Source organism: Phaseolus vulgaris, chromosome 1 (genome assembly GCF_000499845.2).
Source record: "Phaseolus vulgaris cultivar G19833 chromosome 1, P. vulgaris v2.0, whole genome shotgun sequence".
Lineage (NCBI taxonomy): Eukaryota > Viridiplantae > Streptophyta > Magnoliopsida > Fabales > Fabaceae > Phaseolus > Phaseolus vulgaris.
In genome coordinates, this window is record NC_023759.2 from 3,328,062 (window position 1) to 3,351,887 (window position 23,826).

Consider the following 23,826-nt stretch of genomic DNA (forward strand, 5'->3'; position numbering starts at 1 on the left):
ATTTGAAATCTCAAAACTAAATTTTCTTTAATTATACTCCGATTAGTTTTTACTGTATTTTTTAAATTTATATAAAAAAAGAAATGTAATATTTAAAGTGAGAATAATACAAGGAATTTTGGATTTATGTAACATTGTTGAAATTGATTTTTTTTTATTGGTTGTTGCTCGAAGGTAAAACATTCTATTAAGTTTCGTAAGTTTATTCTAGCAAGGTTCATACAAAAATAGTAAAGTAACTTTTTTTAATTTTGATTTCATTTTCACTTTTCTTCATTATTTATAGAATACAATATAATCCTTGGTCCATATAGAAGGACACTTTCATTATTTTAATAATAAAAGACACATCACATTAAGACTTTGTATAGGAAAAAGTGGCTATTAAAATTGTCTAATCTTTTGTTTTACAATTTTAATATAATTTTTTAAATTCAACTCAGAACGATAAATGCAAGAGTTTAGTTCAAATTCTTGTAAAAACGCTTTCAGACACACAGTAAGACATTATCTGTTTATTGACATTGTTATTTTGCTACTATTTACCACGTGGTAACTTTTAAACTATATATATATATATATTATAGATTTAATCTAGATTATAAAAATATAAAGATATATAAAACTAAAAACATATTTATAATAGAAAATAATTTATCTATAAAGATATTTAGATATAAAAGTTATTAACGTAAAGTGTAAGTATTCAAAATTATAAAATAAAATAAAAAAATATAAATATAATAGATAAACCACTTGATAATTTGATAAACATTGATATTCATTATATGATTAAAAGTATGCTAGTTATTTACAAATTCCAAATATAAAATTACTTGTTAAGAAAATTAAATTTACATAGAAAATTTTAAAATATTTCAAAACAATTCATTTATATTAATCAAAACACAAATAACTTTATGTTTGAAATATTTAAATAAAATATCATCCCTGCATAAAATTATAATTTTGAGAAATTAAATCACCTTAACATCCAAATAATTTATGTTATAAGATTATAAAAAAAAAACATAATTAGTTTTTCTTACCAATCCACTCTTACAAAGAAAGTTTTAACTTAAGTACAAACTCATTCAAAGTCTAGAGACCTAGAAAAAGGTATCCAAATATAACCAAATTTTATGAGCTTAGCTAAGTTGAGATGATTATTTTTCTCAATTAGTCCCACTAAGAATGATGAAAAAATCATAAGAAAAAGAAGATAAAACTTACTTTATTTGAAAATATGATCAGTTAGAATTGATCCTTAGCTCATTAACTACGATGATGTGTGATCGAATTCTAAAAGAAATGAGATATGGAGGAAGAAAATTAGAGAGGAGGGAGATAAAAGATTTAAGAGAGGGGGGAGAGAGAGAAAATAAAGAGAAGGTGAGAATGAGGAGGGGGAGGAACATCACAATCTTTACCTTATAACATTGTAGCCTTTATCCCGAGAAAGAAATGATTCTTAATGACTACAATTATCGGAAGAAGAAAAAATACACAATAAAGTACCATGAATTGAAGAGAATGTTTAATAAGATATGTGATAAACTTCTTCTTCTTTACATTGCTTCTTCAATGAATGGATGGAGTTGGAGTGTTGCAAAAGATTGGAGATGGAAAATATTCGGTGGCTTTTGAAGTGTATTGGGAGAGGAACCCTAGAAGAGAGGTTAGACCAATTCTCTAAGAAGAAAGACTTGGTAGCCAAATTTAGGATTCTATCCTAAGGAGACTCAAGAACAAGTACGTTGAGGACAATTATCAAGAGGGAAATTAAAATTTGAATTCCCTTTATTTTAGGTGCATGAAATGGATATACTTATCCACTCATGCTTTCCACATTTGCTCTAATTAATGCAAGAAGCATGTATGTACCTCTAACCTTAACTTATACGTTTTAGGATTTCTCTTAGGCTTGTGTGAACCCTAAAACCCTAGCAAGATCCATCTAACCCTAATCTACTAAAGGCACAAATACAAGTCCAACACCCTACACCCTACAAGGCTAAAATATCTTACATTACTTCGCCAAATACAAGGTCTAAAGATACCTTATTTTACTACATACAATATCGTGGGTCCACTAATGTCAATTGAGGCTCAATCTTTCGAAATCCTTTGAACCATAACCTAATTGTTGTTTCCTTGATTAGAGATCTTCCATCATCTAATATGTACATTTAATTATATCCTAAAGTTGACTTCTTAAAATTGATCTTGGACCCATTAAGAATGGGTAGAGACCCACTCAAATTCAATGCGCTTGTAAGTTCTTGATTATAACTATAGGTCTTCTACTTTTTAATTAAGTGAATGTTGTGACTCGATAGGTTCATCAATATGTAATTTTTTTTAGTAAATCTGAAAAAAAAATTATACTCTTAAAATAATTTTTTGAACACAAGATATTAAAAAGAGAAAAATTAAGAGTAATTAGACAAAAGTTGAAATATACAAATTTAAAGAGAAAAAATATACTATTCAATATATTATTATACTTCCAACAAAATTCAAGAATTAGATAAAAGACAACAAAAGGAGAAAGATTAGGAACAGTTTTATATAATTTTTTTGAATTTGAAAAACATTTAATTTTTTAAAAACAAGTTTTAGTTTGGAAACATTTTTTATGATTTTTTATTAAGATCTTTAATTTTTTTGGTTATGAAAAGGATTTTGTAACAAGATTGATAGTAAAAAATATTGATCCATCTGATTGATGAGAATAAAACAGAAGCATGTTAACCTGTTGGTAAAGGGTCTTTAGAAAAAACAAAAACTCTGCACACCCATTTCCAACCTTTTCATCTCACAACCAAGTGTGTGGTCAGGGAAATTACACACGTGTATATATATAAATATATAAATATAAAAGATACTTTTCAAATTTAAGTTGTTTTGGACTAAACAAAGTTTTTTGTAATTTTAGCTTACGATTGAGAAAATAGTTGAAATTTGTAAAAGGTTCTTTCTTTTAAAGAAAAGTAACTAAACTTTATAAGTTTAAAATTTTGTAATTATAAAATTTTATTATTTTTTTCAAATAAATTAGTTATCCTAAAATCATTCTTAAAAGATTTATTCAAACAATTTTTTTTTTCTAGTAATTGAATACAACAATACACATACATGATATTCAAAATGTGAATTTATATATAAACAAAAGGAAGAGTAGCTGAAGAAGTGATGTTTATGAGAATAATTGTTAGTAAATTATGTAAATGTAATAAAATTTATGAGAAAATTGTCCATAAAAGTTAATTGTGCTTACGTTTGTACAGTGTTGTAACTCTTATTCAAGAAGAAAATTATTAAATAGATGTTTACAAAACACTTAGAAATTTCAGTAACACTCATTAAATACAAATAATATTTTATTTTATTTTGTTCAAGTTGATTATTTCACAATGTAACACGAGTGATATTTATATGAGAATGTAGAATTTGTTTTCTATATTTTTTTCCTATTATTTTTACCAATTGTTGTTCTTTTTATTATTTTTTATTGTTTACCGGAAATGTTGTTGATTAGTTTGTGTTTTTGCAAGGGTTTAGAAACAATCTTCTTTTTTCTGAGGTTGTTGATTTCTCGGTCTTCTTTCTCAGTGTGAGCTGTCGGTCTGGGCTTTCGGCTTGGAGTTGGATATGACTTGTAGATTCTCACTTCTCTGGACTAGGTTAACTGGATCTCTCGGTTCTTGGTCTCGGTCTCCTCTCACGGATGGATGTGTGTACCTGAAAAGTGCTTCGATGCCAAAGTCAGAATTGGTACTAGTTAATTATCAAACAAATTCACTCTTACTTACCTCTTGGGTTTAACCTCTATTTATAAGGCTCTCTTATTGGGCTTAAAAGTTACCTGAATCTTTTCTTTTTGTACCTAACATTTTGTAAACACACACCTGTATATTTAGGCTCATCTTATGAATTTTGCTACATTATTTTATTTTATTTATTCTTTACAGATTAAAAAAAAAATTCAAAATATCTCAATTGAAGATTGATTTTTAATCTTTATCAATATAACAATCTTCATTCATTAGATATTTTTGTAGGTTAAAATGAAGTTGTACTAAGAACCTCATGAGGTACCATCCTCAAAGCACTAAACTCCTTGTAGGACTGAGATTCTGTGAATCCACGACAAAAATAATAAATGAGACCCATTATACTTTAATATTGTTATATATATATATATATATATATATATATATAAAGTCACTTAATTTTATTACAAATAGTATATACTTTATCATACTAGATATTAAAAATTAGATTTTAGTCTAATTCAACATTGATGAAAATAACTTGATCCGTCTAAGATATTTTGTTCATTAAAATATATTCTAAATAACTTGAAAAGATGTTGTTTGCAATTATTTTATAAAATGTTGGTAGCTCTAATAATATTATTTTAGTAAATTTTAAAAATATATTCCATTAAGTTAATACGCTGCAATTGCAATATCTGTCTTTTGTTTCTCAACACATGAATTCAATTTTGAATATCAAACCAATTAATTTTTATGGTGTGGAGAGAATACCAAAGCTAGTGAACTAAAAATATTTTTAATATTTTATACTACAACAAAATTTTTGACGTGCACCATTTTGTCGTTATTTTCGTGTATTATACAACCCACCTATCACATACTTTTCTTTCTTGTATAATTATCTTCTGCTTTGTACAGAAATTGTCGTAAAACTTTATCATATAAACAACACACACTTGTTGTATATTTTTAAAAGATTAAGTTATTTATTAAATTTCTTTTGAAATTATTTGAATTCAATCTGATTCGAGAAATCATTTTTTATTACGGTAATTTAATACATTAAAATGTATTAAAATCCTCTTTAAATCGTTTATTTTTTTTATCTTTTATTTTAAAGTGATTAATACATTTAAATTGGGTTATTTCCAATATTTTTTTTTTCCTCCTACGTGTATAACATGTATAAGTGTCTTTCAGAATTGTTTTAACACACTACAACAACAAAAATTTATTAAATAACAACTAAATTTAGACAAAAAAAATAATTAGAATTAAATTAAATATTATTTTAGAAACTAAAAAATTATTGGTATCTAGAGTGACTATCTATTGTTAATCAAAATTTATAAAATGGTTTCTAAATTGATATCTAAATTAGATACCTAGATTTTAACTACTAATATTTTAGATTTTAAATTAATCTCTAAAAAACTAATAAAAATTAATTTAAAAGATAAAGTAGTTAGTAGTTAAAACCTTGTAAGTAATAGTTAGATACTAATTTAGAAACTACTTTATAAATTTTTATTAATAATTAAAATTATTTTAAATACCAATATTTTTTAAGTTTATAAAATTGTCTTTAATTTATTCAATGTAATAACTAATTATTTTGATTTCTAAAATTAATTTTTATTTAATGATTTTCTTGTAATTAAGTGTAAAAAAATATATGAAAACAAGTCTTCTCCTTAACTTACTATTGTCTGAAGCTTTGTAGTTGTATTGCCTCAATCATAAGGAGAAAATCATAGTATGTGTGGTGAGAGTTATGTGAAAAATTGCATATATGTAGTCTCAAGAATTTATTTATTTTTTATCTGTCTTTGGTTCTGATTTTGTAGCAACAATAGTACTATATATCATATCACTATAACACAAACTTTCACGGATGAATCATCACAGATGTGTATATAAGTAGCCGACAATACTTGCTGCAATACACCACCTCGATTTCACAACTCAAAACTCACAACCAAACAAAAATAGTTACCAGATGCTTCTATATAAAAGTAAAAAACAAAAACAAAATGGCAAAAATATCTAACTATAGTTAATTATCAGTGGACAAAACCACAAGATAACTCCATCAGAAGCATTGCTGCCTCAGCTACTTCATCCCGTGGAAACACTTGGTTCAAAGAAGAGTTTTTACTCCTCAAACTTATGGCAATGTCCTTGAAATATTCAATCTTTCTCACCCCTTCAGATGACCCTGCAGTAGCAGTAACAGTACTAGTAGTGGACTTGTATTTGTTCTTGAACTGTGCAAAATGATTTGCACGAGACTTCTTTTCCTTGTTGTGCACTCTGGTCTTTGCACATACTGAGTTTATGGGAGTAACCAAATCATTTGAAGCTTCAGCCATTGCCCTTCTTGCCTTCCTCTGTCTAATTCCACAGGCATTGCATAGCGACTGCACCACCAAAATGTTGCATGTTAACAATGCTCGTTCAAAGTAAAACAGTTTTGCATAGCTGTTATCTAATATTAAAACTAAGTTCAAAATGGTTGACTAAACAGTTTTGCACATTTTTTACTGTTATCTGATAATAAACCTTTCTTGTTAAACTTATAAATGATGTTATAAATGATGCTTACTATTATAAAATCAATAAACTGTCACTATAGGAAACACAGTAAAACTATTTTATCATTTTCTTATTTTAGAGAAACTATCTATAGTCGATGTATTATATAATGTAGTGCTTAATATAGACTTAAAATATCTGTGCTAACAGTTTTATTTTTGTTAAATGAAGTTGATGCATAATAGGATAGTACTGTGTACGGTTTTTGCAGTGATCTTATGGAAAAGTTGTTAACAAAAGTGGCTTTGTTACAAAGGAAAGAGGTGAGGGAAAAGATGAACCTTAGGACCCTTAGGGCCACTCCTCCAAAGTGGGGTAGTGCTTGTGTTGCAGTCGGAACAAACCCTAGTGGTGTTACTGGTGTTGTTTCGAGGGCTTCTTTGGCTGTATCTGCTTTCTTGCCCTTGTGGATTCAATCTGTCAGTGGTTGGACTCATACTCCTTCTCATCATTTTTCTCATTAACCTCATCTTTGAAGACATCCATTTCCCAGACCCGTGACCATTTTTAATGTCTTCATCATCCATTTTGTATGAGGCTAAATTGCCCTCACTTGTGCTGCTAATTGGATCAACCATAACTGGCTCAGGTGAATTCAGATTGTTATTGCTTGATGATCCATCATGCAGTACCATCTCATCCTAAAGTCAAGATCACATATATGTTAGATTTATATTTAGGATGAGAAAAATAAAAAGTTTAGTAATATTAGATATGAAAGAAAAAGAGAGGCACCAAAGAAAGAGAAACATAGAGATGAAAGCTATGAAGAGAAAAAGGAAAATTAATCAGTAGATGAGAATGTGTAAAATCAAACTCTACTGTCTTTTTATCAGAAGTTTCAACAAGAAGAATAAATTTGACCTAATGTAAAGAGAGACAAATGATTTCATCAATCAAGTTGATAAATTAAGGCAAACATATAAATTTTTTTTCATGAGCAAGAAATCATAAATACACAAGAACTATTTCATGTATGATCCAACCATATCAGACTGTTTTCTGAAAGCATTAGTTTTTCCTGTTAGTTAATTAAAGACACAAGTGTTGTGTTGAGTGTTGCTTAGCAAACTACTATTTCTGTAGTGGATAGATATATCATAAAGCTAAACATCCAAGAAAGGGGAAGGGCATGATCTCAGGTAAAGAAATTAAAGTAATGATAAATCTTGATCAAATAAATATGAAGAACATAGTTGAATATGAATGATGATATCTTGCCTGTTGATAATTTTGTCTGAAGGCTCCAATATCTATGGTTTTCCTAGGATCAAATATGTTGAAAAAGGTAGGGCAGTCCTGATTAGTAGGAGAAATGAAGATTTGGGTTTGAGGTTGCATGGAAGGAGATGGTGAATGGAGAGAATAAGGAGTCATGGATATGGAGAGAAAGAGAGAGAGAGGTATAGGGAAGGAAGAAGAAGAAGAAGAAGTCTGAAATAGGGTATGAAACAATGAATGAATGAATGAGAAAGAGAGTTATCATAGGGTGGTAGGGTTGTTATAAACAAAGGAGAGGCTAAAAAGAGAAGAGTTGTCTGAAAGGCATTCACGTGATGAGTTTCATATACAAAACAAAATAAATTAAGAAGAGACAACAACACTACTCACACTGTTGCTACTCCAGAATTCCTCCACACCTATCTGCACTTTTTCTGTCCTCCTCTCAAATATTATAATACTATATACTTCAATTTCACCATTCCACATTCAAAATACACTAATTAATTACTAAGTATATACAACCGTATTTCATTTCAAAATTAATTTTATTAAAAAAATTATATTAATTAAATTAGATATAATTTTAGAGATTAAAAAAATTAATTGTATCTAAATTAATTTTTATTATTGATAAATAGTTTTTAAATTGGTAATTAATTAGCTATTAAGGTTTTAGTTATCGGTTATTAGATTCTAAAGTTGGTAACTAAAATTTTGTTAGCTAATTAGATATCAATTTAAAAATTATTTATTAATAATATAAACTAATTTAGATACCGATAATTTGTTTAGTCTATAACATTGTATTTATAAAACTTGACATCTCAGTTAGGCACCAAGTATCAACAAATTTGTCACCACATGAAAAAGTATTATCGGTTTGCTGACAAAGATCTTATTCTGTTGTTGAAGAAGGATGTTGTGATAACGTGTTTCCTTTGGAGAGATGATGTAATTGTATTATGATCATGTCTATATCAGTCTTGTCATGTATATGTTACTCTGATTGATATTTTGTAGAGTATGTTGGACTGTTAATTCTTGTATACATTTCTAAGACTATTACACTACAAGAAAATCATGAAATAAAAACTAATTTTTAGAGACCAAAATAATTAGTTGCAAGGTTTCTAAATTAGTTTCTATTATTGTTAAATGGTTTCTAAATTGGTATCTAATTAGCAATCAAGGTTTTAACTACCAATTATTTAGTTTTTAAAATGGTGTCTAATTTAGTCAATATAGTAACTAATTGTTTTTGTCACTAAAATTAGTTTCTATTTCATGATTTTGTTGTAGTGATATTTTTCTGGTGAATTTATATAATTTTTTTTTATCTTACCTTGAATTTGGAATTCTTTTTCGAATTCTTCTGATTTTAATATGTAATCCACAATTATAGATGAACATAAGGCTTTTGTCCTTCTATCCTATAAAAATTTACATTAGTAGTGAGACCATTTTAGATAGAAAAAAAATAGTTATTTAAAACACATGGTGAGTCGATTTTTAGTGAAAATTTTACATGTATCAATGATAAATGTCAAGAATTTATCCATATTAATATTAAAATTTAAGTACACTAGCAATGAATTAAACTTGCTTAATTTTTAAAAATTAAAAGAATAAACAAATAATTAAAATTTTATTATAAGAATCAAAATTACATATTTACAAAATTATAAACATTGAGAATGGATTAAAGTTAATTCTAGACTATTAATTAAGTCATAACAATTCAGTCACAAGTTCAACTACTGCTCCAACTAAATCATATTCATATATATTTGAAAAGTTGTTTTTGTTTTATGCTATAAAAGTTGTGTTGATTTATCATATTCTTAATTCACATAACTAGTGGTAAATCCTATTTAGTTGTTGGAGAAAGGTGTAAAATGATATTTATTTTGTCTTATTTTGTGAGAACGTGTCTTCTTTAGAAGGATGATGTAATTGTATTATGATATGAATATATATATATATATATATATATATATATATTTTGTCAGGTCTATATCATTCTGGTTTATGTTTGGTAGAATATGTTGGATTCTCAATTTATTGAGTATCATTTTATTTTATTTATTCTTCGTGATAAAAAGAAAAATTCAATAATGAAGTGTGATGATTTTGGAGAAGGGGAAGAAGATTGTGCAGATCTAAAGGGATAGGTACTGATATATGCAACATGTTGTTGCAACAAAACATCCAACGTTGGCACAAAGCCACGTCTGACACAGACACCTCTTTTAATATATATCAAAAACAAAACACCACAAAGATTTTTCCCACATTTTGCTGGAATTTTTGTTATTTGGTCTCAACTTCCTTCGGTTACAACTTGTTCCGGCAGATTTTGACACCTCTCAATAATGTTGTGGATGATTCAGATAATAAAGACATGGAAAAGTTGCAAGTAGTTCTACAAACACTCGCAAAAAAATGCTTAGTAATTGCATAATTTGGTTGCGTGTTGAATCAAGTCAAATAAAAAAATCACTTTGAATAATTTACATTTTTCATATTCAAAACATAAACAGATCATCAAACAGCAAACATCTATAGTCTGGTGTCTCAACCTCTCATCTTAGCACGCGACGAAATAACCTTCCATACAGGTGTGGAGTTGAGATCGTGGGGAAAATCTGGTTTCATAGAAACTCTATTATTTTCAATAGGGGTGTGGTCGACGCGTTTGAAGTTTGTACCGTGATGCAAGCTAAGGTTTGGTTTTGGATTGCTGCAAAATTCTGATTTGTTTCGGTCCCCTTTTTCAGTTGGTGTTTGGAACCTCTAAAATATATGCGATTGGTTGTTTGACGTATTTTGGGTTTATTTAGGCTGTTTGAATGGGCAGTGTATATGTGTGATGGTATGACGGTTACTGGTTGTTGGAGATCCCACATCGACTAGAGATCAGAGCCTTTCATAGTATATAAGTGAGTGCAAACCTCACTTTATTGAGCCGGTTTTATGGGGTTGAGTTAGACTTAAAGTTCACTTTGTAATATGGTATCAGAGCTATTTCGAATCTATCTTAACGAGTGTTTGTGTTGGGCCTATCGTGCCACCCGCTATCGGACCATCCATAACATCTCGATTATATGTATCGAATCTTAAGAAGACCGAGCTGAGTGATATTTGAGCTTACCCATCCTACAAGAACAAAACATACTCACTAAATTAAATAAAAAAATAGTAAAATTTATATCAACCTGAATTGTTCATGCAGTAGCTTAAGTGAAATGAAAACAACAAATAAAATCCAATAAATGATCATGAGTCATGTCATTAAGTCTGTCTTCAATATTATTGAATTATTTATCACATCTTTTACATATCAAACTTATTAGAAAAAAGAGAGTAAAATTTCATATTAAATAGAGATAAATGAGAAGCATCTTTCACCTATGAAACTCATGAAAGGAGATGAAATAATGTGGAGTTAAACACTTTTCTAATTTCCATGCAAAAATAAATCGTTTTGTGGCACTAAAATCGTTTGATATTGACTTTTTTTGTAGCTATCATAACCCACTGGAAAAAAAAAAACACTTGTAATAGCTTAGCCAAACAGTTGGTCTTTTGCGTTTTTTTTAAATGTTTTTTTTTCTTTTTGATGTTTGCAAACAACAAAAAAACAAGAAAAATATATTTAAAAAGCAAACTCAATTATTTATTACATAAATTTTTTTACATTTCTGTTTCATTATTTACTTTTTCACTACAAGAACATCATGAGATAGAAACCAATTTTTAGAGACCAAAATAATTAATTGCAATAGTAATTAAATTAGAGACCATTTTATAAACTAAAAAAAATGGTTTCTAAATTAGTTTATATTATTGTTAAATAGTTTCTAAATTGGTATCTAATTAGCAACCAAGGTTTTAGAGACCAAATTTAGAAACTAAATAATTGGTAGTTAAAACATTGGTTGCTAATTAGATACCAATTTAGAAACTATTTAACAATAATAAAAACTAATTTAGAAACCAAATTTATGTTTAGTTTCTAAAATGGTCTCTAATTTAGTTATTATTACAACTATTTATTTTGATATCTAAAAATTGATTTTTATTTCATGATTGTCTTGTAGTGTTTAATCTAGTTATTTTTTTTTTCTTTTCTGTGAAACACACGAAGAAGTTTGAAGAAGAAAGGATTTTATAAATGTTTTGAGTTAGGATTTTAAGACAAAAATTGTGGTATGTTGAGATGGTATCTCATACGATAGACTAGTAATGAAGACGCAATGATTTTATTCTCCTTATCAAAAACACACTGAAAATGACCTTCTCACCACAAACCTTTCATCTTATGCCCTATTCATCTCTCCAAATATGTTAATTGCTAATTTCTTTTAACAATCGTCACTACAAGAAAATCATGAAATAGAAACTAATCTTAGAGACAAAAAATAATTAGTTGTTATAGTGACTAAATTAGAGACTATTTTCGAGATTAAAAAAATTTGTGATTTCTAAATTAGTTTCTATTATTATTAAATGATTTCTAGATTGATATCTAATTAGCAACCAAGGTTTTAGCTACCAAATTTAGAATCTAAATAATTTATAGTCAAAACCTTGGTAGCTAATTACATACCAAACTATTTAACAATAATAAAAACTAATTTAGAAACCAATTTTTTTTTAGTTTCTAAAATGGTTTCTAATTTAGTTACTATTACAACTAATTATTTTGGTTTATAAAATTAATTTCTATTTGATGATTTTCTTGTAGTGAATAAAAAAATAAAATAAAATATTTAAGAAATACTTTCACTCTTATATAAAAATAGACTACTTCACATAATCTTCTACTACAATAGTCTATCCCAAATTACAAAAACACACATAATATAGCTCGTCCAAAACCTATAATACAACCATTGTAACAAAAAAAAGGAGAAAAAGAAAATAATTATATATATATGAAAAAACCTATGCGTTTTTATATATACATTTATGTAAAATATACTATAATTGATAAGGAACTACCGTAAAAAACCAAAATAATAGGTTTATAATTATGTTTAAGTTTACAATGTGAAATAACTATAGTCAAAATTATTAATAATAATGGTTATATATATAAGAAATTAAATAATAAATAATAAAAAAAAGTAGGAAACGGGTAGATCTATTTTATATTTGATAATTATTGTAATTAGGGAGATGTTTGCTTGATGTAATTTTTTTTTTCATTTTTAAGAATGAGAATGAGAACGAAAAAAGGATATAAAATAAATTTTAGAGTGTTTAATTTTAGAAAAAGGTTGAAATTGTTTCTATTTTCTTGAAAATAAATTGTCATAAATTCCTACCATATCATCATTTTAATTAAATAACAATAAAAATCATAAATTAAATATCTTAATTAAATAAACTAAAGTTATTAAGTTCCTACCATACTATTTAAAATGATAAATTTATTCTTTGTTTTAATTTAATCTTTAACTAATTAAATGTTTTTATTTAAAAAAAATTAACTATATTTTAATCAAACTAATAGATTTAGTTACTATTTTAAAAGAGTGGATTTGAAATATTTTCAAATAAAATAATCTAATTTTTAATTAAAATAATTATTTTTTTATCAACAATAAAAAAATCAATAAATGTGAACCACTTCATATGGATGGTTCAACCCGTATAAAAAAGAATCAAACCCTAAACCTCCTTCACCTAAATTCAAACCACTAGAAATTAAAATAATCGTAATTTTACATTAAAAGAAAATTTATCTATTGTTTTGAAATAAACTTGTAATATACTACTATGATCCAACTAAATCTTGAATTGAATAAAGAAAATGAGATAAGGAAGTGTTATATATTGATAAAACATATATAAGGATTAGATTTCTCTCTACCTTAAGTTTTGGTAGCTTGAAATAAACCCACATGCACACACACTTTGAATCTCTTCCTTCTATATATAGATACATTGTCATTTTGCAGAATATGATGGACCCTCCAAATTTAAGAGTACCACTTGCATTAGGACTTACCCTATCTCACCTCTTATCTCTTATACTCAGACAAACCCTTCACCATCAATTACAGATATAAATCTAATCTTCTCCCACATTTCACACACAGGGAGTGACTCTTATCACTCTTACGTAGCTTCCTTCTTCATCATACAAATTATATGTATATATATGTCTCCACATTAGGCTCAATGCTCATCATATTTTTTGAAATTTATATGCTCAAACTCACCATTATCAACAACTTCAATCCCTAATGAGTGGACTAAACAACAACCATACCTTGTTAGCTAGGTTTCTCATCATAAAGGGCTCTTTATCTTTTCCCACCTAGTCCTTCATTAATCATATTTTTTAGGAACTATATGTTTTTGCTAAAAAAATAAATAAATTTAATTAGTAATTAGTTCTACAATATCTATAATACTTGTATGTGATTTTTTCTCTTATTAAAAATAGAGATAAATATATTTCCCGTTCCTATATTTATAACGTAAATTTTTTGTTCTTAGTCTAAATTTTAGACCTTCTGGATACTTATAGTAAATAAATTATTGGAATAGTCCGTATCATTTTTTTTTATGTAACAAACGAATTTTCAATATGTATTATATTATAATGTTCACGTCAACAATAAGTCATCAATATGAAATATTTTAACATCCTAGACTACACTTTAAATTTGTTTTTCACGAAAAAAAAATTGACAATAACTCATTCCAATTGGATTAGGAACAAAATCAATTTTGCGTAAAAGTACCTGAAATAACAAAATATTTAACCTTTCTTTTTAATAAGATTTATTCTTCTGATTAATTTTTTATTTACAATACTCAAATTTAAAACTTTATTTAACATGTTGAATTCAGTTTTACTTATTAATTAATAATGATTTTTCATATTTTGTTTGCGACTTTCTTCAGAAAATTGTGATTGAGGAGAAACACGGGTGAGAAGTAAGACATGTGTTGCTTCTTTGGCTTTATACGGCTTCCTCTTTCTTCATTGGTTTAAAAGAGTGGAAAGGAGAACACACAGAAGCGTGTTAGGACCATATTCCTAATTAATTAAGACTAAAATTTTGTTGGAGCATTGTAGATAATGCTCGAAACAATAATAAAGATAAAATCAGAAAAAATTAATAAAAAGAAAAAAAAATATATTATTAGATAGATATTGGTGTAGGTATAAGTATACTCATTGAGTATCAATGACAAATCTTGTTTTAATCTGTATGCGGTTGATTGACGGGGGTTAGGTGTGTAGTTGTTTGAAAGTTGTTGTGTTGTATGGTTGTGTTAGTCTTTTGTATATAGATTGGATTACCTCTGAAGTGGTTCATGTGTATATGTCGTTTTTTTGCTGATAAAAAAAATCAATGACAAAGACGAGTATGAATTTTTATTTTGAAAACGAATATAGTGAAACTTACATCATTACACTTTGTTGTCATTATTCGAGAGAATTTTAAGGTTTCATTGGTTCATAGTTGACAAATGTTATTATCTCAACTACCTTATCTTCTTATGAGTATTTTGAGTTGATTTGATGGTGTTTCCTTATGTTCCTAAAAGTTTGATATACTTTCAACTCTCATTTTCTTATTGTTTGGTAAATAAGAAACTATTAGATAAGGGTACGTAATAATTTTGAATTATAGATGAATTTAACATGGTGGAATGAAAAGTTATTGAATATTTAACTTTTCGAAATGGTGGAGATTTAAGTTTAAGATTATTTTATTTGATTTGTCTTTAATGTGCTTTCTTAGGTTTGGAATGTAGTAATTGGTTTGAATGTTCAATTGAAGTGATAATGTGCAAATATGTTGTACTTAATGAATGTAGATATGTATTTTAAACATGTTTAAAGAAATAAAATTATTAATTTAGTATTGCGAGACCACATGTGATATCTATAGAATTATTGATTTTGCATATATCGCTTGAATATTAAACTATCGTTTGGACGAAGGTCATCTTCTTAGGTGCAAAGCATTTATCTCTTGAGCAGATGAGTGGATACTCATGTGACAAGACTCCTTGCTCAGGTTGGAGTTTGAGAATGGAGTGAGAGAGATTTCATGTCAATTTTTTTTTAATACTTATTTCTCAAGTGACGTTTTATCGTATGTATGCATATAAATGTTTAGAGTATAATTTCTTAATGATCAAAAGTTGTGTGAGAATGTACCCTAAAAATGAATTGAAATTAAGTATAATGTATATGAATTGGATGAAATAAATCACATATATGAGATAGTATCTTGAATTAATTTGTTATTTGTTGTACATGAACTTATTATTAAATAAAGTACCCTAGTTTTACATATGGTCAAAATCAAATAAGCTAATATAACATGTGGCAAAAAGTTAAGTTATACCACTTTAATTTTTTTCTATAGTTATTTGAGCAACAAACTTATCATAAATTATAGAAGTTGAGTTTCATATATAGAAACTTATCATAAATTATAAAGTTGAGTTTCATATGTAGAGTAGGAGTACTTAAAATGATTTAGGTACTTGCCTTTAGTGATACATAGTTTATGAAATCCATAAGGCTTCTATTTGTTATGTATACATTAAAGCTGAAGTTTTTAAACAATAGGGTTTTAAAATAATTAGATCGAAACGAATTGATATTGGTTTTTTCTGTTAGTATTGTACTTCTACATGTGGAGATAATATTGTAAGTCCAGAAGACAGTTTTGGATGATTATAAACAAAGTAATAAGAAGTTGAAACATATGACTTTTTTTTTCTTTTTCTTTTCTTTTTCATCACTTTTTAATCTGATATAGCATATTGTGTTAAAAGCATTAAAAATAGTAGCTAGATGGTCCGTTACAAAAATAGATTAGTTTTATCAGGTCCAAAACCTACTATTAGAGAATTTAAGCTCAAATGCTACAAATTAGAATTTTTCTTCCTACACCTCCATTATTATGGACATCATATTCTAAAAATTCCACTGAAAAGATAATTTGGAAGTCACTTTTCTGAAAGGTAAAATGATCTTTTTAAAAAATTATGAGGGTGCAAATAGAAATGGTAAGAAGCCTATTAAAATAGGAAAATTGGGTTATGGACCTTAACTGTCAAATGCGTTGGTATGACTCCATTTTAAAACATAAATAAATATTAGTTTTAAATTACAAAAAAAAAATGTATATATATATAAATATATTTAAATTTAAATCATATTAATAAAATTTCGGAATTAATAACTCTATATTTAATAAATAAGGCGTGAATGAATAGACTTTGCATGATTAATGCATGATTGATCACTTGCCCTCTTGTCTCTATCTTGTATATCAGTTATATGTCACACCCATATCTTTTCCTAAACTTTTAATCTCACAAGTGTTTATTATTCCTTCTTGGTACCACTCCCTTTGTTTTTCAACTTGTATCAACTTCTTCTCTCTCCCTAGGCACCAAGCTTTTAATGGAGAAAACTCCAAACTCTACAGAAGAAGAAGTTCTAACAAGAAAGTTTCAAGAGATTTTAGATGAATTTGACAAGGAAGAGAGTGTGAAGTTTTGTTTCCAAGAAGAAAAAGTAGAAGAGAAGATGCAAGAGTTGTACAAAGAGATGACATTTTCTGCTACCCATGAATTATCAAATTCCCCTGTTTCCTTCCATGATGTCAAGAATGAGAGCTGTGGAGCCTTGATTTCCAGTTCAAAATCATCTATCATGGCAGGGATTAAGGTGGTTAGTTCCACCAGTAGGTTTCCTGTGACAAGAAAGAGGTTTGCTAGAGTGGCTAAGGCTGATAATGAAGACAGTAGCAAAACATTTAGCTTTAAAGAAGAAGAGAATGAGAGGAGAAAAAACTTGTTTAATGATGAGGATCATTTAGACTGTGAATGGGTTGGAAGAATCCTTCAAAACTGGTGGTTTTGATTAAATCATGATTTGGTATTTAGTCAGTGAAAGAAATATACAGTTCTAATAATAAAGTATAAGATATTTTAGTTAAGTGAAAAATTGTTAATAATATATTATTTTTAATCACTATTCTTAGCAAGTAACATTTAGTAAGTGCAATTGAAAATATGATTTATTAAATGTAAGGACAGGACTAATTATTAATTGTTGATGGTTAGTGTGTTCTCATGGTGCAAATGTAGCTAAGAAGATGAAGTTGATAGAATAGAGAGGACAAATTAGTTATGGGTTAGACACAAGTTACTTTTGAAATGATGAAATTTGTTTAAAGAATTGATTTCTTATGACAAATAGTCTTCAATATATATACAAGTATAAATCCAGCATTTTGACCATGTACATGTATAGACAATCAGTTACTTTGCACTGTGTAACTTGATCTTGGAAGAAAAATATGATATCTTTAGGTTTAACTTTTATTTTATGCATATTGTGAATCAACTAAAGTTTATGATGAATATGGCTTTTAAAATATTTTTATAGAAATAAAAAATTTATCAGATATTTTTATAAAAAAATTGCTCACAAATTTAGTCCTCAGAGATTAAATATTTACAATTCTGGGACACTCCCTATATTGCACATGATTTCTTTTATAGTTTAATTAATAAGATTATTTTATGATAGTACCTAGGAATATTTTAAATTTAGTGTTTAATTTAATCTCACAATAAAAGAAACAGCATGCAAACAAATTCAAAAATTAGAATTAAAATAATGAATTTTCTAAAATCTGGAAACTATCATGGTACAAAAAAACAAGACGACTAAAATCACAAATAAAAATTAAAAGCACCACGATTGCATTTAAAGAGATAATCAAACAGAAATATATGAAAAGAATATTTACTCATTTTCAATAAGAGGGTAAATATACAAATGTTTGATGAGTATCACAGTGAGACCAATTAATAGAGAGGTATGACACAAAAATAACTTGATTTTATAAGTGAACCTTGCATACTTGCATCAGAACACTACTACTTGTTAGTGCCTGTTTTCTATGCCTGCCAAAACGGCTTCACCTACCAAACCATTCAATTGCAAAGTAAATAATTTTTTTGTAGCTATTGGAACCATCCTCCAACACGTAGAATTAACCAATATGAATGGTTCCATTCTGATCACTGGTTTTGAATTCCAGTTTTAAGTATGCAGCCACGTTGAAATATTCAAAAATAGAGTTTTATTAATTACAATAGTATTATTTAAGTCAACTGAAATTATCTTCAATAAAAATACCTATAATATATCTTCCAAAAAAGTATTGGTTGCCAGATAATGAAACAGCTCAAATACCAGTGATTTTGAACCAATGTGGAGGATGAAGATGATGTGAACCTGAAGAGTATTGAGGTAAGTGGGCCGAATAACACATTACTTTGTGGCAAATTCTTCCTGCACCTTACAAATGACATGCACCCAATGCATCCAGAAGTATCCAAAATTGTCCTTCATTCTATAATTAAAAAAAATACATTTAAAAAAGTAAATTTTAAATGGAATTTTGTGTTATAAAAGTGAAATTTCGGAATAGAATTGAAAAATTAAAATTTCACTCTGAAAAAACAGTCCTAGAATAAAAAAATACATTCTGAAAAAGAAATTTCCTAAAACAAAATATAAAAATATATTTCAGAAAAAAAATTCTGAAAATCAAGGACATTTTTATCATTTAACATAAAAATCATGTACAGGTTCAAATTTCGTCCGGTGCAGAAAGTAATTGTCTACTTTATTCTGATGGAGGCCTGATCAGACGGTGTTAATTAAGTGAAGCTGCATGCTTAAAATTATGATAGAAGTAGTGGGCTCATAACTACAACTACTCCCCTACACATGATATAATGCTACAATTGTTAACACACCCTTTTCAGCAATCTATCTTTAGCATCTCTATATTTTTCTTCAGTTAATTAGTTATAGATATGTATAAGAATAAAAACCATCAAGCTATACATGGAAGGATATTACCTGAAAAATAAATTACAACATTGAAAAGGATCATGCCCAAATTGCGAGTGAAGACATCAATCCAGCTCCAAGGAAGAGCAAGCAGTAACTTGTAATCTGCAGCCTAAAGTTGCAATGCATTTTCTTGCTAAGAAAATCTGCAGCTATTAAGTCCACTAAAGCCATGTACACTAAAATCCCAGCTGACAAAGAGTCCAAGATGCCTTCAGTGATGAGTGCTCCTGGACTGTGAGGGTTAAAAACTGAAGCAATACCAGCCCCAGTCGCAACACCTAAGGGCGTTGTTAGTGCAAAAAAACACGACATTATTGTTGCTGATAAGGTCTTGAATTGGGCTTGAGAGATACATCCACCAAGTGCAAATCCTTCGAAGAACTGATGAAACGATAATGCCACAATTAGGGGTCTCATGGTACAAGGGCTTTGGGAAACTCCTAGAGATAACCCAATTATCATCGAATGAGATACAATCCCAAGTTCCAATACCTAGATACAAGTTGAACGTCAGAAATTTGCATACTTTGTGAATTGTCTATTATTATTAAATTATTAATTAATCAACATAAACTTTAAGCAATCTTCATGCACCCTTTATTTCAGAAGTTTAAGAGAATTCATAGTATTTTACTAGCAGATAGATACTACAGAGAAGGAGCACATTACTATTATTCATTACAAACAACAAAACTTTTAAGTTAAACAATAATTTGATTCGATTGACAGGTCCACTTGTTTTAGATCCCGGCTGGTCCATCCATTGTTGTATTCAAAAAGTAAACAAAAACTGGTGGGCGTAATTTAGGACTTGATGCTCTTATAGACCAAGCAACCGAAAATGATTCTTGTACGCAATGGCCATTGAATAATTGGTAACCACTAAATAACTGTGAGCTTCAATAGTTTTTTTTTTCTTCTTGAAAATGTACGGAATATATTCTTTAAAACATTTTTATGATATAGTCTTTTAGTTAAAATTTATTAAAATTACAACTTTTTGAGTCAAACTTTTAGTAAATGTTTTTTAATTTTATAACTTCCAATAAATCTTAACCAATAATAAAATATGTACTGAAAAAGTCTGTTACTAGCAATTTCTTATAATTAATTTCTGTTGAAGTTAAATTTGAAATACAGTAATCTATGTTTACAAATTTTATTTCAGAAACAATTTTGTAGCAAAACTTTACTTTTTGTAAACAGTCACTGAGTAATCTATGTGTTTTCCAAATGAAATTTTGGGTGAGTTTTTTTCAAGATTTTTTTATAAAATCACACTCTTTTGATAGAAAAATCATGTATTATATTTTTCAGATGTTTGTTTAAATCAAGAAAAAAAATAGAAACAAAAATAAGTCGAAAACATATATTATATCACTTGAAGATACGTTCAGAAAGACTAAAATTTAATTAAACAAACGTCTTTTTTTATTATTGTAACCATATATAATAATTTAAGAACTTATTAATTATCTATTTTCTTAAGAATCAAATTATTTTGAAGCTTAAAAGTGCTTGTGTAACTGAAAGCAACATTTCAATATTCGTAACAGTGTGAAAACAAATTCTTAATATAAAATTTTTAATTATCGCAAAAGTCTTTTTTTCACTTCTAAATGTTTTTTAAAAAATAAAAATTTAATTAAATCACACTAATATCATAAATAATTTTTATCATAATAAGATTATTAATATTATAATTACTCTAGAGGGTCATCTAATATTTGTTCCGCTGTAAATATCTTTTGATTCGTAAAATATTTTTATTCAAAATCACATTTACCATCCCCTAACTTAATTTTGAACTACCAAGCTATTTTTGTGCTATAACTACTAACGGAGGAAAAGCAAGTAAATTTCCAACGGAAGAAATAATCTAAAATAACTCTACGTCACCTGCTCACACAACTAACAAATATTCAGAAAAAAAACTGTAAGATGACCATTATTATTTTTAGTTTCCTGAAATCACACAAATTAAAAAATGCAAAACGTTACTACGATATTTTATAACACACTTTTAAAATTACTCTTTCTTATTAATTAAAATTTAATGATTTTTTTTTTTTTGTAAATTGTATTTCTTATGTAATAAAAATCTCATTATATTTAACTTTTAGAAAATTTTAACCAAAATTATTTAAACAAACAAGGAATAGTGAGTTTGTTGTTACTTGTGAAACGACGACGTGCCGAACGGTACTTTCCACATCATCACGGTGGTGCGAGTGGGAGTGTGTACGGTGCACCGCATGGCTTCCCTCTCCCCCAACATCCTTAACCTCCACTATTCCCGTTTCCAACAACGCCTCCTCGTCACTCCTACATTCAACAATGTTCGCACGCTCCACGCGCCCAAGCCCCTCCTTCCGCTCGTAGTACGCAGTTGCCATAAAGTCAACGAGGAGAGTGCAGAGCGCGGAGACCATGGCGAAGAAACCGGTGAAAGGAAACTTCGCCCACGCGCCCCAGCGCGTTCTCAGACACGGGTGCCCAAGCGCCTCCCAGGAATCCCTCAACATGTGCACAAACCCCGTGGCTAGAATCACCCCCGCCGCGAACGCCTTCGCCGCCGTGAACGCGTCCCCGTCCGGCCGCAGCAACCACCTCGACTTCCCCGCCAGCGGAATCGCGATCCCCCCAAATCCGGCCACCAAAATCGACGCCATCGCCACGAATTTCAAAACCAACGCCGTTGAGTCGTCGCGACATTGCTCCAACTCCGCGCTTTTGCAACTCGAACTCGTAAAGGACTCCCGTAAAGACTGCAAAACCGATTCTGCTTCGATAAAAACAACACACACAAAATATCCGAATTAATAACCGTTAATTATACTGTATCATTGCTTCTTTTTTTCTTTCAAAATCATATATATATAATCAAGTTCGAACTGATTAAAATTACACAATAAAAAGAGTATTATTCATCACACAATCCAACCTCAACTTCCTAAAACTACACAATAAATACATACAAAGTTCAAATTCGATTTAAAACTAAAATTACACCATAAAAATAGTATTGATATGGACAAGTAATTAAACTAGAATAATCTCATTATATGTATATATTTGCAGTCGGTGATATGTTACTACTTAATTCGGTTATTAATATTAGTGTATGAATGGATTCAATTTGTGAAATATTGATGAAGATCTTAGATAACGGTAATTTGTGGTTTGAATTAGGCGTTTGCGATTTAATTGTAGGAATTGAAGTAGAATGTGGAGTGTTGTGAAATTGAAGGTTGAGGTTGGAAGAGTGAGGAAAGTAGAGTACCTGAGAACACGTGGTGGAGGCGGCGGAGGGAGAAGAGATCCTGAAAAGAATAAGGAAAGCGCGGTGGATAAGAAGAAAAGGAAGTGTTCAGAAGTGGAGAAGAGAGAATGAAGAAGAAACCTGAAACAGAATCATGGAGAAACAGAGCGTTCTGTTATGTGAGTTTTGTTTTGGGGAAAAGGAGAAATAAGAAGACGGTTTGTTAGAGCAGCGTGCGCACGTACGGTGCGTTTGGTGTCAACACTCAAATCGAGACTGAACGTCGTCGTTGGGAGGGAATAGACTTCGCAACTCAACTGTCATGCTTGCATAGCAACGGAATAAAGTCGTTCACACCGTGTTATTAATATCCACATCCAAACCCAAAATACAATTAACAAATTATAATCTAATTCAAAAAATTATTGTAGTGGAATGTTTAACTATTAATTCAAAAAATTAAATATGTGTGATTTAATTATATTTTTAGTTTTCAGGAGTTTACTTCTTTTATTTTTTACTTTATTCTATAGTTGTGGACTTTTGACAGGGAATATATTTTATTAAAAGAGGTGAAAGCGATATTCACCTATTTGGTTAGAATTATAATTTTACGGAGGTCTAATCTATCAATTCAATTCCAACATTAACTAAATCAATCTTTGTTGGGTAAAATATCCAAATTATCTAATTTACAATAATCTAAATCTATATTATCTTTTAGTTTATTTAAATAAATTTATTTTAAATTTAAATTCATACTTTTTGAATTTTAAGTTCAATTTATTTAATTGGATATGAATTAAATATGCTTTAGATATATTTTTGAATTGTTTAAAATGACTTTTATGTTAGATCTTAACTTGACCTAGATTCAGGTTGAGCCGAGTTCATCCAAGTCCAGATTAAGCAAAATTGACCCGAGTCCATGTCGAGTCCAATTGATGGGTCAAAGTCGAGCCGAGTCAATTCGGACCCAAGTCGAGTTGAGTGTGCCAGAGTCCAAGTCGAGTCAGCACCAAGCCCATGTCAAACCA

General features: G+C 28.5%; 2 protein-coding genes across 4 annotated transcripts; both read right to left on the reverse strand.

Moving 5' to 3' along the window:
* Positions 1-5,668: 5,668 nt before the first annotated feature.
* LOC137816632 (putative GATA transcription factor 22) lies at positions 5,669-7,935 on the reverse strand. Its single transcript, XM_068619855.1, has 3 exons — positions 7,599-7,935; positions 6,659-7,018; positions 5,669-6,202 (listed from the first exon to the last, which is right to left on the reverse strand). The coding sequence occupies exons 1-3, from the start codon at positions 7,752-7,754 to the stop codon at positions 5,846-5,848; spliced, it is 873 nt and encodes a 290-aa protein (XP_068475956.1). The 5' UTR covers positions 7,755-7,935; the 3' UTR covers positions 5,669-5,845.
* A 10,454-nt stretch (positions 7,936-18,389) lies between these two features.
* On the reverse strand, positions 18,390-23,127 carry LOC137816633 (zinc transporter 4, chloroplastic-like). 3 transcript variants are annotated; one of them, XM_068619856.1, is made up of 5 exons: positions 22,931-23,127; positions 22,811-22,850; positions 21,705-22,309; positions 19,534-20,019; positions 18,390-19,018 (listed from the first exon to the last, which is right to left on the reverse strand). In XM_068619856.1, the coding sequence occupies exons 1-4, from the start codon at positions 22,943-22,945 to the stop codon at positions 19,564-19,566; spliced, it is 1,116 nt and encodes a 371-aa protein (XP_068475957.1). In that variant the 5' UTR covers positions 22,946-23,127; the 3' UTR covers positions 18,390-19,018; positions 19,534-19,563. The 3 variants fall into 3 exon arrangements, with proteins under 3 accessions (XP_068475957.1, XP_068475961.1, XP_068475960.1); XM_068619860.1 differs by having other exon boundaries at positions 21,705-22,295; positions 22,931-23,124; XM_068619859.1 differs by having other exon boundaries at positions 18,723-19,018; positions 19,534-19,908.
* Between the last annotated feature and the right edge of the window lie 699 nt (positions 23,128-23,826).

What these genes read in the sequence shown, in the direction of transcription:
- LOC137816632 (XM_068619855.1), bottom strand. Translation starts at nt 7,754, where the DNA reads ATGACTCCTTATTCTCTCCATTCACCATCTCCTTCCATGCAACCTCAA. An exon ending in TCAGACAAAATTATCAACAG is followed by an intron (nt 7,019 to 7,598) that starts GCAAGATATCAT and finishes TCTTGACTTTAG; the next exon opens with GATGAGATGGTACTGCATGA. An exon ending in GTGGCCCTAAGGGTCCTAAG is followed by an intron (nt 6,203 to 6,658) that starts GTTCATCTTTTC and finishes TTGGTGGTGCAG; the next exon opens with TCGCTATGCAATGCCTGTGG.
- LOC137816633 (XM_068619856.1), bottom strand. An exon ending in CCTCCACCACGTGTTCTCAG is followed by an intron (nt 22,310 to 22,810) that starts GTACTCTACTTT and finishes TTATCGAAGCAG; the next exon opens with AATCGGTTTTGCAGTCTTTA. An exon ending in GGCACGTCGTCGTTTCACAA is followed by an intron (nt 20,020 to 21,704) that starts GTAACAACAAAC and finishes ACTTGTATCTAG; the next exon opens with GTATTGGAACTTGGGATTGT.